General features: G+C 45.5%; 1 protein-coding gene across 1 annotated transcript in view; it reads right to left on the bottom strand.

Annotated features, from left to right (window-relative positions):
- The window catches only part of FEZ2 (fasciculation and elongation protein zeta 2), a 51,264-nt gene extending 34,416 nt beyond the window's left edge, over positions 1 to 16,848 (bottom strand). Inside the window, exons 1-2 of the mRNA XM_044291537.1 lie at positions 16,363 to 16,848; positions 7,523 to 7,631 (exon numbers count right to left, since the gene is read on the bottom strand). Coding sequence (XP_044147472.1) covers positions 7,523 to 7,631; positions 16,363 to 16,691 — 438 coding nt within the window. The 5' untranslated portion in view covers positions 16,692 to 16,848. The remainder of the gene's footprint in view (positions 1 to 7,522; positions 7,632 to 16,362) is intronic.
- Positions 16,849 to 18,465: the final 1,617 nt, after the last annotated feature.

Here is an 18,465-nt window from a genome sequence, read left to right as displayed (position 1 = left end):
TCTCTTTAAAGATTCTTCATTTGAAGCCTCCAGGAGTAGTAGGAGGTAACACCGCTCCATAGCGAACACCTCGGCTTGGGGTAAATGTAGATATGCATGTTAAGTAGGAATATTTGTGAAGGTTTCTGGTGACATCTGTATTCTGAGGGGACAGATGACCTAGTTACGGTTAGATAACATTTTTTACACTAATCCAGTTTAGCGTCGATGAGAAATGCCTCTAGTGTCTTCTGCTTCTCTAACTAATGGGGTATGTTCGGAAATTTACTAAATCAAATCACAAGCCCCAATACTATATCTACAAGCCATATTGCTTATGTTATACGCACATGCACACTAGTGCGTGACGCCGGCCAGAAGCAAAGATCCAGAGACACGCAATGCTATCCTATTGACTAGAGAGACTAGAGATCTACTACAGGATCTGCAGTTTTGCGTTGCCATTTTGGCATCTGCAGTATTTCTAAGTAATAAAAAAAATTATAGGGCTTCTCTAAACCACACCTGGCCATGGGCGGACCACACCTGGCCATAGACCATACAGGGAAATTTCCTGGTGGGCCGATGCCCAGAGGGTAGCCCAAGCCCACCTCTTGGTCGCTAGCCTGGTACATAAAGATCTGATGCCCTCAGCATTAATTAATTAATATAGACAGTGTTTTGTGCTGCACTGGCGGCATTTTCTTCGGCACTACGGTATTGCTGGCCTCCACCTTCTGTCAATATGGATCAGACTACAACATGGGGCCACTTTTATTTTTATCTTTTCCTCCCAAAAAAACGCCAGCTCTAAATATTAGATGGAAATCAATGCGAAAAAATAAATGCACACAAACATTTTTTGTTTTTAAAGGGAACCTGTCACCAGGATTTTGTGTATAGAGCTGAGGACATGGGTTGCTAGATGGCCGCTAGCACATCCGCAATACCCAGTCCCCATAGCTCTGTGTGCTTTTATTGTGTAAAAAAATACGATTTGATACATATGCAAATTAACCTGAAATGAGTCCTGTCCCTGAGATGAGTCATGGACAGGACTCATCTCAGGTTAATTTGCATATGTATCAAATCGTTTTTTTTTTTACACAATAAAAGCACACAGAGCTATGGGGACTGGGTATTGCGAATGTGTTAGCGGCCATCTAGCAACCCATGTCCTCAGCTCTATACACAAAATTCCGGTGACAGGTTCCCTTTAAAGTGGGTTTTTTCTTACCCTTGAGGTGCAGCATGCTCTGGGTCTAGAGGTTTTCTTGCCCTACTTGAAGTGCCAGTGCGAGTTGTGATTTTTAGCGCCCATACAGCGTTAAAGAGGAAATAACATACTCTGCTATAAAAAAAAAGCCAATAAAAACTGCCAGTTGGTAAAACACACTGGGGGAGATTTATCAAACTGGTGTAAAGTAGAACTGGCTTCGGCTGCTTATACACTAGCATTTTTACTGGATCCGGCAGGGTTCAGCAAAAACGCTTCCGTTACAGATAATGCAACCATCTGCATCCGTTATGAATGGATCCGGTTGTATTATCTTTAACATAGCCAGGACGGATCTGTCATGAACTCCATTGAAAGTCTATAGGGGCGGATCCCTTTAAGGCCTCTTGCACACGACCGTATGCTCTCCGAGATATACAGTCCATGAGTGGGCCATATGTCCCGGAGTGGCATTGATCGTGTGCACGGGAGCACACAGCATCAGAGATTACAATGATGCTGTGGATGTCGAGCTGCCCGCGGGGCTATTGTCCCATACTCATATGATCTTATGAGTGCGGGATAATAGTCCCCTGGGCGGCCCAACGTACACAGCATCATGGTAATGTGTGCTCCCGTGCACACGATAAATGCCGCTCACGGATCGTATATATTTTGGAGGGCATACGGTCGTGTGCAAGACGCCTTAAACGGATCCGTCCCCATTGACTGGCATTGTGGGTTATAACGGATCCGCTTTGCTCCACATCCCAGGACTGAAAGCGGTTTGCAGCATTTTGCGGTTTGCTCTCTGGTACAAGTACGGAACGGAATGCATTTTGGAGCGTTTTGTTCAGTTACGTTTTGTCCCTATTGACAATGAATGGGGACAAAACTTAAACATTTTTCTTTCGGTATTGAGACCCTCATTTTCCAAAGGAGCTGTCAGAAATAAAAAGGTGGAATCCGACTGGTTGCTATGGGTAGGTCAGTTCTACTTTACACCAGTTTGATAAATAGACCCCCACTATTTTCAAAAAATGTGCCAAACACCGGCCACGTCATGTATTTTTCTAGACTAAATAAAAACAAACAACACAAAGCTGTGTGGCAGCACCCAAATTGTCCATATGCCCTGTACAGAACAGAAAATTGAGAAATGGATTGGCCTCATGCAGCTACATTTCCAACGCAGCCTTGATTTCGACTGCTACATGTGAATATATCCTGAGGAGGCTCTGTGGGCAGGTAAAATGTGTGCTGCTCACAGACTGTCTCAAGTACTGAAAAGCTGGCATGGCTATCATGTACTAAGACAGGTGATCGAGGTCCGCTACCTCTTGTCCTGCTCACGAGGCGATGGCTTCTCCTATGAGGTACAATACTTATGGCTGGCGTATTATTACTTTGGGTAGGAGCACAATTCAAAGTCATGCCAATGCTTCTGCCAAGGACTACAATTTATAAGCAAAGGTTCACACACAGCAGATGAGTTGCAAAAAAATAAAAAAGGGACTGTCCATTTATCAGAATATGGATTAAAAAACACATTCATTATGGAGCTGAAATTCCTGCCAATTTGAACATCTCATCACATAGTCAGCATGAGAGCCCATCATAACCCTCGTCTCGTGTGCACGAGATTGGAGAGTAATGCTGTGGAGAACTGAATCTTTGTGTCAAGATGACACTGGCCACATCTGCATCTCGGCCGCCATTTTCCATTTTCAGTGCTGTACTAGGCGAGAGGTCATCACAGCTAAGGATAGGAAAGAAAACGTGTCACTTCATTTCCACGGATCGCTGCATTTCAAAAGGTCAGACTGCTGTACAGTTTCAATGGAGTCCAGGAGAAATGGGACTACCTGAAAGTGGCACTATTAAAAGGCAACAGATAATTGCATTAGGCTTGTCAGTAAAAGCAAAAAAAAAAGGAAGAGACCACTGTGGTACTCAGCAGAAGTGGCCAAAATCATTAAAAACAAAAAAAGATAGCATTTAGTAATTATAAAACAAAATGAGGATGACAGACAATTTATAAGATTAGGCGGAGAGAGGCCAAACAATTTAAAGAGCTTCTAAAGCACAGACAGAAGAGAAATGAGCTCAGTCAGGGAAAAAAGGCAATAAGGGTACTTTCACACTTGCGTTGCTTGATTCCGGCAGGCAGTTCCGTTGCCTGAACTGACTGCCTGATCAGGCGAACTGTATGCAAACGGATGTCATTTTTTTCTGACTGATCAGGCATTTTTCAGACTGATCAGGATCCTGATCAGTCTGAAAAATGCATTGCAATACCGGATCCGTTTTTCCGGTGTCAACAGGCAAAACGGATCCGTTTTTTTCTTCTTCTAATTTTTAAAGGTCTGCGCATGCGTGGACCGGAAGGACGGATCCAGCATTCCGGTATTTTGAATGCCGGATCCGGCACTAATACATTCCTATGGAAAAAAATGCGGCATTCAGGCAAGTCTTCAGTTTTTTTCGCCGGAGATAAAACCGTAGCATGCTACGGTTTTCTCTTTTGCCTGATCAGTCAAAATGACTGAACTGAAGACATCCTGATGCATCCTGAACGGATTGCTCTCCATTCAGAATGCATCGGGATATGCCTGATCAGTTCTTTTCCGGTATAGAGCCCCTGTGACGGAACTCTATGCCGGAAAAGAAAAACGCTAATGTGAAAGTAGCCTAAGACATTCTTCTGATACATAAATGAAAAAAAGGAAACTAAAACAAGGAATTACCAAATTAAAAACAAAAAGGAAGGAAGGTATATGGAAGAAGATAAAGAACTAGCTGACTGCCTCAATGAATACTTCTGTTCAGTTTTTACAAAGGAAAATGACGGAAAAGGACCTCAGGGAGGAAGACGAATTAATCTTTTGATGCATGTGTCTTTACAGAGGAAGAGGTTCTAAGGGTACTTTCACACTTGCGGCAGGACAGATCCGGCAGGCTGGTCTCCCTGTCTGATCCATCCTTCCGCTGTTTCGCTGGACCGCCGCTCCGTCCCCATTGACTATAATGGGGACGGGGGCGGAGCTCCAGCGCAGCACGGCGAAAGCCACAGGACTAAAAAGTCCTGCATGTCCGACTTTTTAGTCCGGCGGCTTTCGCCGGGCACCGCCGTGCTGTGCTGGAGCTCCGCCCCCGTCCCCATTATAGTCAATGGGGACAGAGCGGCGGTCCGGCGAAACAGCGGAAGGACAGATCCGACAGGGAGACCAGCCTGCCGGATCCGTCCTGCCGCAAGTGTGAAAGTACCCTAAGTCAGCTGTCTAAAATTAATACAAATAAGTCACAGGGCCTGATGGGATACACCTAAAAGAGCTTAGCGGTGAACTAGCAAAACCATTAACAGATTTATTTAACCAATCACTGGTAACAGGAGTCGTCCCAGAAGATTGGAAATTAGCAAATGTGCCCATTCACAAGAAAGGTAGTAGGGAGAAATCGGGCAACTATAGGCCAGTAAGCCTGACATCAATAGTGGGGAAATTAATGGAAACCATACTTAAGGAGAGGATTGTGGGACATCTAAAATCCCATGGATTGAAAGATGAAAAACAGCATGGGTTTACTTCAGGGAGATCATGTCAAACTAATCTTATAGATTTTTTTTGATTGGGTGATGAAAATAATAGATGGCGGAGATGCAGTAGACATCGCTTATCTAGACTTTAGTAAGGCTTTTGATACTGTCCCACATAGAAGACTTATCAATAAAGGGCAGTCTTTGTGCTTGGACTCCCATATTGTTGAATGGATTAGGCAGTGGCTGAGGGACAGACAACAGAGGGTTGTAGTCGATGGAGTATATTCAGACCATGGTCTTGTTACCAGTGGGGTACCTCAGGGATCAGTTCTGGGACCCATATTGTTTAATATCTTTATCAGCGAAATTGCAGAAGGCCTCAATGGTAGGGTGTGTCTTTTTGCTGATGACACAAAGATTTGGAACAGGGTTGATGTTCCTGGAGGAATACACCAAATGGAAAAGGATTTAGGAAAACTAGAGGAATGGTCAAAAACCTGGCAACTAAAATTTAATGTTGATAAGTGCAAGATAATGCACCTGGGGCGTAAAAACCCAAGAGCAGAATATAAAATCAGTGATACAGTCCTAACCTCAGTATCTGAGGAAAGGGATTTAGGGGTCATTATTTCAGAAGACTTAAAAGGTAGGCAGACAATGTCACAGAGCAGCAGGAAATGCTAGCAGAATGCTTGGGTGTATAGGGAGAGGCATTACTAGTAGAAAGAGGGAGGTGCTCATGCCGCTCTACAGAGCACTAGTGCAGTGTTTCCCAACCAGTGTGCCTCCAGCTGTTGCAAAACTACAACTCCCAGCATGCCCGGACAGCCTTTGGCTGTGCATGCATGCTGGGAGTTGTAGTTTTGCAACAGCTGGAGGCACACTGGTTGGGAAACACTGCATTAGTGAGACCTCATTAGGAGTATTGTGCTCAGTACTGGAGACCATATCTCCAGAAGGATATTGATACTTTGGAGAGAGTTCAGAGAAGAGCTACTAAACTAGTACATGGATTGCAGGATAAAACTTACCAGGAAAGATTAAAGGACCTTAACATGTATAGCTTGGAAGAAAGACGAGACAGAGGGGATATGATAGAAACTTTTAAATACATAAAAGGTAAAAAGAGGAGAGAATATTTAAAAGAAGAAAAACTGCTACAAGAGGACATAGTTTTAAATTAGAGGGGCAAAGGTTTAACAGTAATATCAGGAAGTATTACTTTACTGAGAGAGTAGTGGATGCATGGAATAGCCTTCCTGCAGAAGTGGTAGCTGCAAATACAGTGAAGGAGTTTAAGCATGCATGGGATAGGCATAAGGCCATCCTTCATATAAGATAGGGCCAGGGGCTATCCATAGTATTTAGTACAGGGATGTCAAACTCGTGGCCCTCCAGCTGTTGCAAAACTACAACTCCTATCATGCCTGGGCATACTACAGCTATCAGGGAATGATGGGAGTTGTAGTTTTGCAACATCTGGAGGACCATGAGTTTGACATCCATGATTTAGTATATTGGGCAGACTAGATGGGCCAAATGGTTCTTATCTGCCAACACATTCTATGTTTCTGTAGACACTGAGGCATTATTAGATCAGGCTGTAGATCAAATAATCATTGCGGAAATAAAACCTACGCTGTGTTCACATGTGAGATCTGTGTGCTGTGCACCAACGAGGACCCTGAAACAGGGGAAAGCTATAAAAACTCATGTGTTAGCACATGCGAGAAAGGCAGTATTCCTAATGTCAAAAATAAATAGCACTGGCATACAAAAACTAGATATACAAATTTGTTTTGCATTTCTACACAAAAATACATTTAAAAGGGAATGTGCCACCTGTATTGACAAAAGAAAGTGAATAAAATGTGAATTTACTGGGAGAAGAGTCCAGGACTCTTCTCCAGCAGCATCGATTTCATGCACACTGTTAAAATGAAGGCGGATCGCACACGGACCCATTAATTTCTATGGATACCCAAAAAAAAAAAAAAAAAAAAAAAAAAACAGCACACTGTTTTGCGGACAAAAATAGGACATGTTCTTTCTTTTTTGAGGGGCTGCGAAATGGAAATATGGATGCACTGTGTGTTTTTTTTTTTTGGGTATACCCATAGAAATTAATGGGTCCGTGTGCGATCCACACAAAATGCAGATAGGACTCAGACCAAAAATACAGTCATGTGAATGGGTCCTTACAAGGCAGTCTGGAGGGAAGAGATCTGCGACAATGCAAACTGAAATTTAGCGACCGGTATATTTTTTGCTTTATAAAAAAGACTCACTTTTTTCCCCCAAAAGTAGGGGGAAAATGGCTGTGCGTCTTATAAAGCGAATACTACTGAGCCCTTCCATTATGGAAGCGCTCACTAGTATGCATTAGGTGCCGGGAGTGGGGAAGAAGCGCTGCAAGCGCTTCCGATACTCACCCTCCCTGGTCTTCTTGCTAGGGTCCGCGCTTCACTGTCCTGACCCCGTACAGCGTCAGGAAGTAGGGCGCACACTATGACCTGACGCTGCATGCAGTCAGGTGATAGTACTGCCAGGGCCGGAGAAGACAGGGGAGCGCGATGCCGGACCCAGAGCAGAGCCGCGGTGCAGGAGAGGTAAGATAAGTTTTTTTATTTTAGTCAGATGGGGGTATCAAAGAAAAGGGCTGATCTGAGGTCTGATGGGGGTATCAAAGAAAAGGGCTGATCTGAGGTCTGATGGGGGTCTAATCATTGGGTGCGTCTTATAAAGAGAAAAATACAGTAATTGCTCCAGGCAATCCATAAAGTACTTACCGCTTTCTCCAAAAGGTTAAGTGTGGGTAAGTGCAAGGCTCTGGTGTGAGACGTCTTCCAATCCACAGGCATTACGTTGCCATAGTTGTCGGTTAAAGCGTTCCAAATTCTAAAGAAAAAAAAAGTGACTACAATGATACATCACAGATTACACTCAGAACTGTCACAATCCGAACTCTGCAGTGACATTTATATGCATTTCTTAACATTTCCTCAAACCCACTGTAATTCCGGAGTTGACAGTATGGGGCCTTTGTTCCCCTGCAGATGACAGGAGCACTTTTGTATCAATAGTTTACATTCTGCCTTTTATTTGCCCCATTTCTAGGCACACAATTCAAGAACAGATCAAAGCAGTAAGTACACATGATGCATTTAATCCACAATGATCAACCTACATATGTTCCTTCACTGTGAGGTAGCTGTTGCAGCCACCAAACCTGAAAGCAATGTTTACGGACTATACCCTACTCCGAGTGTTACAGGTTTGTCCTTACTGTATGTTAGCCCAGCAGGCCGTGCTGGCGCTGCTGCCCCTACCTGCGGGCACGGGGTCCCTCTTTCCCTCCTGCTGCCGTGCTGACAAGCGCAGGCAGCAGATGGCTTAACTGTTGTATCTGCGCTCCATGCCAGAGCTTACTTCCTGCTCAAGTCCTATATTGTTGTTAGGGCATGCACAGGCGTGTCTCTCTCCTCCCCTTGTGAGGGAGCACGTACAAGCCCCCTCTCTCTCCAGCCTATGGCTGGTTTGCAGGAAGTATTTAAAGGCGCTTCCTGCCCCAGGAAGGCGCCTGAGCAATCTTGGTCTCTAGCTTGTATAGTTCCTAGTGTGAAGGCGTTTTGTTTGGACCCTGCGTCTTGATTTAATGGATTTTGCTTGTTTACCGCCTGCCTCTGACCTTGGACTTTGCTTGATCACTGCCCTTACTTTGGATTTCCTGACCACGTCCTTCCACGCGGTGCTTGCACCGGTATTTCTGACCCCCTGGTCAGATGCCACTGACTCAGGGACTGCTCTGGAGTGGCACTTGGCTAATACCCTAATGGCCCAAGATTATCCTCACCATCAGAGGCTCTAGGGAAGACCTGGTAGTTACTTAGTCACGCCCCTCCAGAGTATAGCCAGTCAGTGGCGCCGTGGACCCACACCCGCTTGCATAACACTGTGCACAATTTGGCGCTATGAAGGCTACGCTGGCCTGGAGGCTCACCCTGTGGACCCGGCACCCTTCTTCCATCTGTGCAGAGCACATGAATGCAGCACATTGTCTCCATGATATCATCTACAGTCCCTACTGTCCCAGACTTCATAAAAAGGTAAAATATTTTAATGATGAAGAGAGGAGTTATTTGTGGGCATCATCACCAAAGAAGTTTTACCACTATGTACAGTAATGTCCTATCAATAGGTTCTTACATAAATGGTTAACTGGTAAGAGGAACGAATGGGACCTCAGGGAGGCCAAGACTAGGAGTGCCATGTTCCCCGTCTGCAATGGAAAGATGGCATCATATATGCAGTCACCTAAAGGTATTCACACACAGATTTGTTGTGGCCATTTCTGCAACTAATTGGTGTTCTTTGGTAGCAAGCACATGGATTTTTGGAATCGCAACACTGATATCTATCCTCAGGATAGGGCATCAATAGTATATTGGTGGGGGTTTAGAGAGGCAGTGGTGCTCCAGTGAGCCTCATCACAGTATACCAAGCACAGGGCCATACAGTCGAGGATAAAAGTTTTGAGACCGACATAAATTTAGGCTTTCACAAAGTTTGCTGCTTCAGTTTTTATGGTGGCAATTGGCATTAACTCTAGATTGTTATGAAGAGTGATCAGATGAATTGCAATTAATTGCAGCCATTCCTTGCCATGAAAATTATCTTAACAAAAAAAACAATTTCCACTGCATTTTAGCCCTGCCACAAAATGACCTGCTAACATCACTTCAGCTAATATCAATGCAATTAATATAACTCAGTCATGATGTAGATTGTAAGCCCTCACGGGCAGGGCCCTCTCTCCTCTTGTACCAGTTTGTAACTTGTCTTGATTATAATTAGTGCAATTGTCTGTATTATATATGTGCACCTCTTCTCATATCTACAGCGCTATGGAATGAATGGCACTTTAATAATATATAATAATAATGCTGATTGAATTAGAAGAGCAGACAGTTTTTTTTTTTTTTTTTAAATAAGGTGGTGGTGCTTGAAATCATTGTCTTCTTCTCTTAACCATGGTTCCCTCCAAGGAAACACGTGCAGTCATGATTGCATCAAAGGCGTTTCATAGGCAAGGACATTGCTGCTTGTAAGATTCCACCTAAATCAACAATTTATTGGATCATCAAGAACGTCAAAGAGAGAGGTTCAATTGATGTGAAGAAGGCTTCATGGCTCCTCAGAATTTCATAAAGAGGATTCAGCTATAGGATTGGGTCACTACCAATGCAGAGCTTGCTCAGGAATGACAGCAGGCAGGTGTGAGCGCATCTGCACAGAGTGAGGCGAAAGCTTTTGGAGGATGGCCTACTATCAAGAGAACAGCAAAGAAGCCGCTTCTCTGGAAGAAAAATATCAAGGACAGACTGACATTTTACAAGTACAGGGATTGGAACAAAATTTTTTTTTTTTTTTTTTTGTCTGATTAAAGAGGACCTTTCACTAAAAGATGATGCATTTCAGATTATTATTTTTGTCAGAGGACCGCTGTGGTCTCCGGTAGTTCTGGCGCCTCATATGCTAATGAGGCAATTCGGTTCAAGTAGGCAGAGACTAGAATTTGTACAGGGTGTGGTTTTCTTCTCCCTGGCTAAGAGCGCATCCAATCAGAGCGCCGCGCTCTTAGCCAGGGAGAAGGAGCTCAAGTTCTCACGAGACGTGCACCATCTTGGAGTGCCCGACGTAGAGGATCGCAGCGGCAGCAGCATTCTGTCAGTAAGTATGAAAAAGGGAAATCTACCACGAGTCCTGTCAGGCCAATGGTAAAGCATCCTGAGACCATTCATGTGTGGGGTTGCTTCTCATCCAAGGGGGTGGGCTCACTCACAATTATGCCCAAGAACACAGCCATGAATAAAGAATAGTACCAAAACACCTTCCAAGAACAACTTTTTCCAACTATACAGGAGCAATTTTGTGATTAACACCAGCATGATGGAGCACCATGTCACAAGGGAAAGAAGTGATAACTAAGTGGCTTGGTAAACAAAAACATTGGAATTTTGGGTCCATAGCAAGGAAATTCCCCAGATCTCAATGATTAGGCAAGTATGGGTTGTCATCAGTAAGCATTTGGTCCAGAAGCTGATACCCAACATGCCAGAGCGAATTGCAGACATCTTGAAATATTGAGTCTTTGCATAAGGCCTCATGCACACGACAGTTGTAGTGTCCCGTGTCCGTTGTTCCGTTTTCCATGATTTTCTGCGGACCCATTGACTTTCAATGGTCCGTGGAAAACTCGGCTAATGCACAGTTTGTCATCTGTATCCGTGATCCGTGTTTCCAGTCCGTGAAAAAAATATATGACCTGTCCTATTTTTTCACGAACAACGGTTCGCGGGCCCATTCAAGTCAATGGGTCCGTGAAAAAACACGGAGGCACACAAGAGTGTCATCCGCGTCCATTCTTTTCCTATCATTTGCATGGCAAACTTGACTTAGATATTTTTTTACTTTCCGTCATGTCTGGAGATCCTCCAAAAATAAAGGAAGACACACTGAAACAACGGACCGCAAAAAAATACTGTCGTGTGCATGAGGCCTAAAGTTGATGTTTGTCAATGAAAGTTAAAAAAAAAAAAATAAAAAAATAAAAAATAAAAAAATTTTACTTCTGGAAAAAAGTGCCTTCACACCGAAGATTTTTTTTAAAGAAGTTTTTGGTGACTGGAAATCAGTTCCATTTACTTAAATAGCACTTGCAAAAAACGTGGATGAGATTTTATCAGTGAATGTTGCATTGCAAAAAGCACTGCGATATGACACGAGACATTCCACAACTGCAAAAAAAATATTTAAAAGCCACTACACTTTGTCACAGCTTGTATGAGACTGACATCGTAGCCCACAATGCAAGTCTCAGGCGTTTATGATTTCAAGTGAACCTACATGTCACCATGTAGCCCCATCCAGCGGTTTTCATCTGGCAGATTGTGGGCAAATTTGCTGGGTTTGCGGCCGGATTTCCGCCGGTCCCCATTATAGTAAATCGGGTCGGACGGCAATGCAGTTGCTTCTGGCAATACCGGATCTCAAAACACTGGTGGGAAACTAGCCTAAGCCTGGGGCTACACAGTGATATTGAGGGCAACTTTCAAGTTGAGCGATCAGAGAATCGCAACAGATGCAACACTGTTGGATTTTTTAGTGGTTCTGAGGTCGCGTTGCAACCCCATATGCTTACATTATGTTGCGAGCTGCAGTGCTACACAGAGACGGTTTTCCAAGCCAATGTTGCGGTGTAGCCCTAGCCTTAATCTAGCCTCAGTGGTGACCTTATCTTCTCTGGACTATAAAAGGAGTCTGGCTGCATATGCACAACCACCTTTCTGCTGCAAACTGCTAACTCTAACCACAAATTAATTCTGGAGACATACATATTAGTATGTCATCCTATATATCCTGCCCGGCCAACCCAAGCATTACTGAGAGCAGGAATAGAGCGGTCATCGGTGTACAATCCTTGTGGTGATGTGTAGGTCCCAGCAGAAGCTGAGCCGGGACAGCGTAGTCTGCACTGCAGGGAAATAATTACATCGCCTCGAGCCAACAGACAATCCATCCTGACAATTGAGCCACCGCAGCCAGCATGCAGCACACAAGCCTGGTGCCTGGTGGAAAGCAAGGGGTTAACGTAGTCTCGAGGTGACAAATTCAGAGGCGGTGTATCAGACACCAAGCCCTACAATATAGATTGCTGCTGTCACGTTTACAGACATTTAGAGCCTACAAAATTTTAATTAGGCCTCTTTCTCTGCTGGGTGTGAGTTGTCCACAGGGCAGCATGCCCCACGAGCACAGAAGGTTCTAAGCTCCTGGAGCTCAGATGGGTAGGGTGCCACATACACGCAGCACTTCTAACAGCTCCTGCCCCCCGACTATGTGCACATGTAACCTCAAAGGGGAGATGGAAAGAGTTGTGACAGGACTCTTGTCTCCAGGGAGAACAACAAGGCATAAAGAAATGGAACGTGGTCGATCCTTTTCTCAGTCCCCTCTTATCCCAAAATCTGCAGTCTGGGAAAGTTGGGACACCGCCACCAAACATATCAGGTGGTCTGTCGGGCCCAATGAAATTGTGGGGTTCAGAGGATGATAAAGGACTTCTGTCATCAGAAGGACCTAGAACCATCTCACCTGAGACGTGAGCCATTGACAGATGGACGATCACGGTCTTGGTCCCATCAGCCTCCCTTCCCGCATTCCTGAGAAAACTGCACTTTTATAATATGTAATAGGACAGCGGCCATTTTGTTTCTCCTAATGATTGCTCCCTAGAGAAAACGACCCATTATAACTAATGACAGGTATTGGGGAATATATTTATAATAAAGTTTTATTTATGTATTTTAATTTTTTTTATTCCTGGAAAACTCCTTTAAAGGTCATTGCAGAAACCCAGCAGCAGATACCTCTGAAATCTGCCACTGCAAAGCTATGTGCAATGGTATGGTTGTGGCAGCATTACAGCTGGGACTGCAGAGGGTCTTCTGGCGTATTATGTGCCCCCCTTGTATTTATTGGGGATCCCTTCAGACTGAAATCGAATGCAAGTTTGGTGCCTGCTAGGCAGCATCTGAACGAGGCTGTGCTGTTGGTGGTGCCGCCGACAGGGTACAGAAATGACCTCCATGCCCCAGCTTTCACTTATACTCGCCAACAGTGGGGGTCAATTCCTTCAATGCTGCAAATTGTACGGGGGTGGGGTAGCAGGAGAGACATTTCCTGTGGATCTAATAGAAAAAGTGTGATGTCTACGTCAAAGTCCAAAAACTCAACCGACCAACTCCATAAATGAAGAAGGAAATCTTTGACCTCATCAACCATGATGTCAGTGTTAGGGCTCATGCGCACGACAGTTGTTGTTTTGCAGTCCTTTTTCACAGATCCGTTGTTTCGCATCTGAGTTTTTATTCTCTGATTTAAGTCCTCTTCCACTCCGTTATTGCATTACATATCCGTATGGTTTCTGTATTTGATCCGTTTTTTGCAGATCGGAAACCGAAACAGTAACTTATTAATCACCAAACACATGAGCAATATGGGCAGGGCATAGCATTTCTGCAGTATGGATCCGCAAAATACGGATGTATTCCGTGTGCATTCCGTATTTTTGGCGGACCCATTGACTTGAATGGGGCCTCGGACCGTGATTAACGGCCAATAGAACATGCACTACTTTTTTGTGGAAAGTCCATCCGAACAAACAAACGGAATAACTTCCTATTTTCATTTTCACAATTTCTGCACCAAAATCCGCATGCAAAATATACACAAAACTAATGGAGTGCTGTGACGGCCCCACTGACTTATATGGGGTCCGTCGGGTTTCTGTCAGTGGATAAATCTAGGAAGATAGATTGAATGATAGATATCTCTATCTATGTTTTAATACAGTCCTCATATTTATGAAGAATGGGACAAGGGGTTGGGGGCTGGGACACCCAGATCCAACATGTTCCCGTCCTGTTGCTCCATTCACGTTGTAGTCTCTCTCTGGCAGGCCCATAAAGAATGAATGGAGCAGCAGGGGACATGCTCGCCTGCGGCTTCATCAGGAACATGGGATCCCCATTCTCATGATCGGTGGGGGTCCCAGTGGTCAGAACCCCACAAATCAGTTATTCATCCCTTAGGGCTTGTTCACACGAACGTGTGATGCCTGTCGCCGTATTGCGGACCGCATTTGTGGATCCGCAATACACGGGTACCGCTCCGTGGCCATTCCGCATCACGGACCCGTTCATTTTAATGGGTCCGCAAATCCAGAGATGCGGAACGGAAGACTACAGAGTGCTTTCTGGGGTTCCGTAGAAATTGAGTGTTACGCACTTTATTTCTGTGACGTATTGTCCACAAGAGGAGGATAAAGCGCGGTCACCTCCTCATTTTCTACAGGGAGAACACCCGGGCTCAAGCATATTCTGCATTGCCATAAATGTTGAGGGTTGGAGTACCCCGAGTTAACAGACTTCTACTATATGAAAAACAGGCAGGAAATTCATATGCAAAGTTATTCTGTTTTCTAAAGGCTTCTGAACAGAGTAGATGTGGAACATGGCTTACACAGAGGGGGGGCGGTGTGGCCTGCAGGACAGCGGAGGATACAAGGTGCCCCTCGCATGGCAGGAAAAGGTCACGAATCTCCCACAGGCTAAATCAATATGACCGCAATTCCCAGCACTGCAATTCAGCAGCGATAGAAGGAATAATCAATGAACGCAGCAAACACCTCAGTCAGCAACGTGCTCCTGCAGTACGGCTATGGGAAGCAGCACCAGATGGCGGCTTTACATCTCTGGGATGCTTATAGTACAGGCATGGCCTGCTAACCACAATGTTAAAGAGGACCTGTCACCGCACTCTGGCAGAATAAAATGGCCATGAAATGTCGCACAGACGCTGTACTTGCGAGGATCTCCACATGCACCAATGACCTGCATCACACGGTCACATACTCCGTCAATAACTGGTGGTCAGGTCACCACTGAAACCATTCGTTGGCTGCAGTGGAGCACGTGACCATGCGGGGACTGGAACGTGGAGACACCGGAGGAGGACTGAAGCGGCGGCTAGAAGGTCAGTATGAATGCTTAGTGAGGCAAGCTGCTGGCATTACCGGGGGGCCCCCTTTAAAAAATAATAAAACATTTCTTCTCTTTTACCCAACACATTAGAAAATTAAAAATGAAAGGACACTTACACTTTAAGGGAATCTCATCTTGCCGTTATGAAGCCGAGACAGGACTCTGCCCTGACCCCCACGGTGGACAGGAGACAGCGGAGTAGGCTGGTGCGCCAATCTTTCAGTAGCTCTATTGCAGTCCATGGGAGCTACAGGAACCGCACAGCAAGCTAAACTGAACCGCAGAACCTGCTGTAGCTCCCATGCAGGCCGCGCTCCGCTGTGTCCGGTCAAGAGAAGCTACCGTGAACTGAATATTTCACCACAGGCGCTGCAGACGGTGCGACCGGCGGCATAAACCGACAGAAGACGATTTCTGCTACAAGAACAGTGACAGCGATTTATCACTAAATGTATCACTAACCCTGACCTATGACCTATAACACTGGGATGTATCACTATTAGTGACCTATGACCTATAACACTGGGATGTATCACCATTCCTGACCTATGACACTGGGATGTATCACCATTCCTGACCTATAACACTGGGATGTATCACTATTAGTGACCTATGACACTGGGATGTATCACCATTCCTGACCTATGACCTATAACACTGGGATGTATCACTGACCCTGATTTCTGACCTATAACACTGGGATGTATCGCTGACCCTGATTTCTGACCTATAACACTGGGATGCATCACTATTCCTGACCTCTGACACATAACACTGGGATGTATCACTAGATCACTGGGATGTATCACTAGATCACTGGGATGTATCACTAGATCACTGGGATGTATCACTATTAGTGACCTCCGACACATAACACTGGGATGCGGCTGCCTCACCAGATCCCTGGGATGCCTCACCAGATCCCTCACCAGATCCCTGGGATGCCTCACCAGATCCCTGGGATCCCTCACCAGATCCCTGGGATGCCTCACCAGATCCCTGGTGCCCCCCTGGCCGCCACTCACTCGTCATCCTTCATGATGCCCTCCTCGGTGATGGGCCGGACCGGGGCTATGTGGCCGGTGTCGGTGCTGTAGTTGCGGAAACACACTGTCAGCTTCTCGTCGAAGTCGTTGACCAGATCCTCCATGGACTTGAAGCCTCCCATGATGTCCACCGAGAAGTTGTTGTCCAGCTCGGTGAGGTCCTCCAGGCCGCCCTCTGGGGGCTCCGCCGCGGGGGAGTTGAAGTTCACCGTATCCAGACAGTTCTTCGTCCCGGGAGAAGAGGACGGAGGACGGAATTCATAGAAGTCCTGCCAGTCCTCGTCAAACTGTGCCAGCGGGGCCGCCATGTCCGGGGCTGTGTGTGCTAGAGGGGCTCCCGGTCCCCCTGCAGGCGCACAATGCTCTCCGTATCTCTGCACACACACGACCCCCGCCGGTGTTTAGAGTGCTGGCACCATACTTTACGTCCTTGCGGGATCTAAGCCCTGAATGAAGGGGAATGTGGGAGGGGCCGCTGTCACGTGACGTAGGAGGACGCGCGGGTCGCCATCTTAGGTTCTGGCAGTGCGTCACTCCAGTCGTGTTTACAACTAATTTTTACCAAAGGGGAAGGGGGGAGTCACGTGACCTGCTGGTTCCAGGTTTTGGGGCGATTTTCGCTTTTTTATTCTCGTAGTTTACCAAAACTAACGCAGCAAGAGAAATATCTAAAAATGTGACTAATTCACACACAAGTATGACACGGCGTGCGACAGCTACACCGCCACAGGGACAGCCACTCATTGCAACCTAAGTGTCCTCAATAAGTGCTACCTATTGGAATCGGGGATAAGTAATATTATAGAGGCTCTTATTGACTCAACCAGAATTCACAATATACAGTTAGACTAGTAACGACACGGCACACATAATCTGAGACCACCCGGAGACAGTCGGTAAAAAAATGTTATTTGTTATATCCAATATTGGCATAGAAACAGATATAAAGAAATAAAAATTAATTAAAAAAAACAAATTAAAAATGGGATGAAAAGTATCAATAACCAGTCTTAGTATCGAGTTATGTGTATCATCAAAATCGGCTAACCACGGCAAATAGCAATGATGTCGCGGCTATTCAAGTGGCTAATAAGTATCTATCCGCCGTAGTTCACACCTTCACTGGTTACACTTCCTTATATTATGTCGTAAGACCATCTAACATGACCCCCATGTGCGTCGTATTAGTTATTATGAATGGCAATGACTATATTGAGTGTTCATGAGTTTGTCATAATGTCCAGCAAATAAACTAAGAGATGACCACAATGTTAGATCAATACTGAAATGTCCACATAGGGTTAATTAACCCCCAAAAGACATCCACTATACTTTGTATCCATCCAGTAATTACTCATTTAGATTATTGCAACATGCATTGGATCCCTTGATAGGTATAGCTGAATTCAATAGGTAAGGCCTCTTTCACACTTGCGTTGTCCGGATCCGGCGTGCACTCCACTTGCCGGAATTATAAGCCGGATCCGGAAAAACCAAGTGAACTGAAAGCATTTGAAGACGGATCCGTCTTCAAAATGCTTTCAGTGTTATTATGGCAGCCAGGACGCTATTAAAGTCCTGTTTGCCATAGTAGGAGCGGGGAGCGGGGGAGCAGTATACTTACAGTCCTCGCGGCTCCCGGGGAGCTCCAGAGTGACGTCAGAGCGCCCCATGCGCATTGATGACATGCCATGCGATCACGTCATCCATGCGCGTGGGGCGCCCTGACGTCACTCTGTAGCGCCCCGGGAGCCGCACGGGTGGTAAGTATACTGCTCCCCCACTCCCCACTACACTTTACCATGGCTGCCAGGACTTTAGCGTCCCGGCAGCCATGGTAACCATTCAGAAAAAGCTAAACGTCGGATCCGGCAATGCGCTGAAACAACGTTTAGCTTAAGACCGGATCCGGATCAATGCCTTTCAATGGGCATTAATTCCGGATCCGGCCTTGCGGCAAGTCTTCAGGATTTTTGGCCTGAGCAAAAAGCGCAGCATGCTGCGGTATTTTCTCCGGCCAAAAAACGTTCCGTTACGGAACTGAAGACATCCTGATGCATCCTGAACGGATTTCACTCCATT

The sequence above is a fragment of the Bufo gargarizans genome, chromosome 4 (assembly GCF_014858855.1).
Source record: "Bufo gargarizans isolate SCDJY-AF-19 chromosome 4, ASM1485885v1, whole genome shotgun sequence".
NCBI lineage: Eukaryota > Metazoa > Chordata > Amphibia > Anura > Bufonidae > Bufo > Bufo gargarizans.
This window is presented reverse-complemented; position numbering and strand designations above follow the sequence as displayed.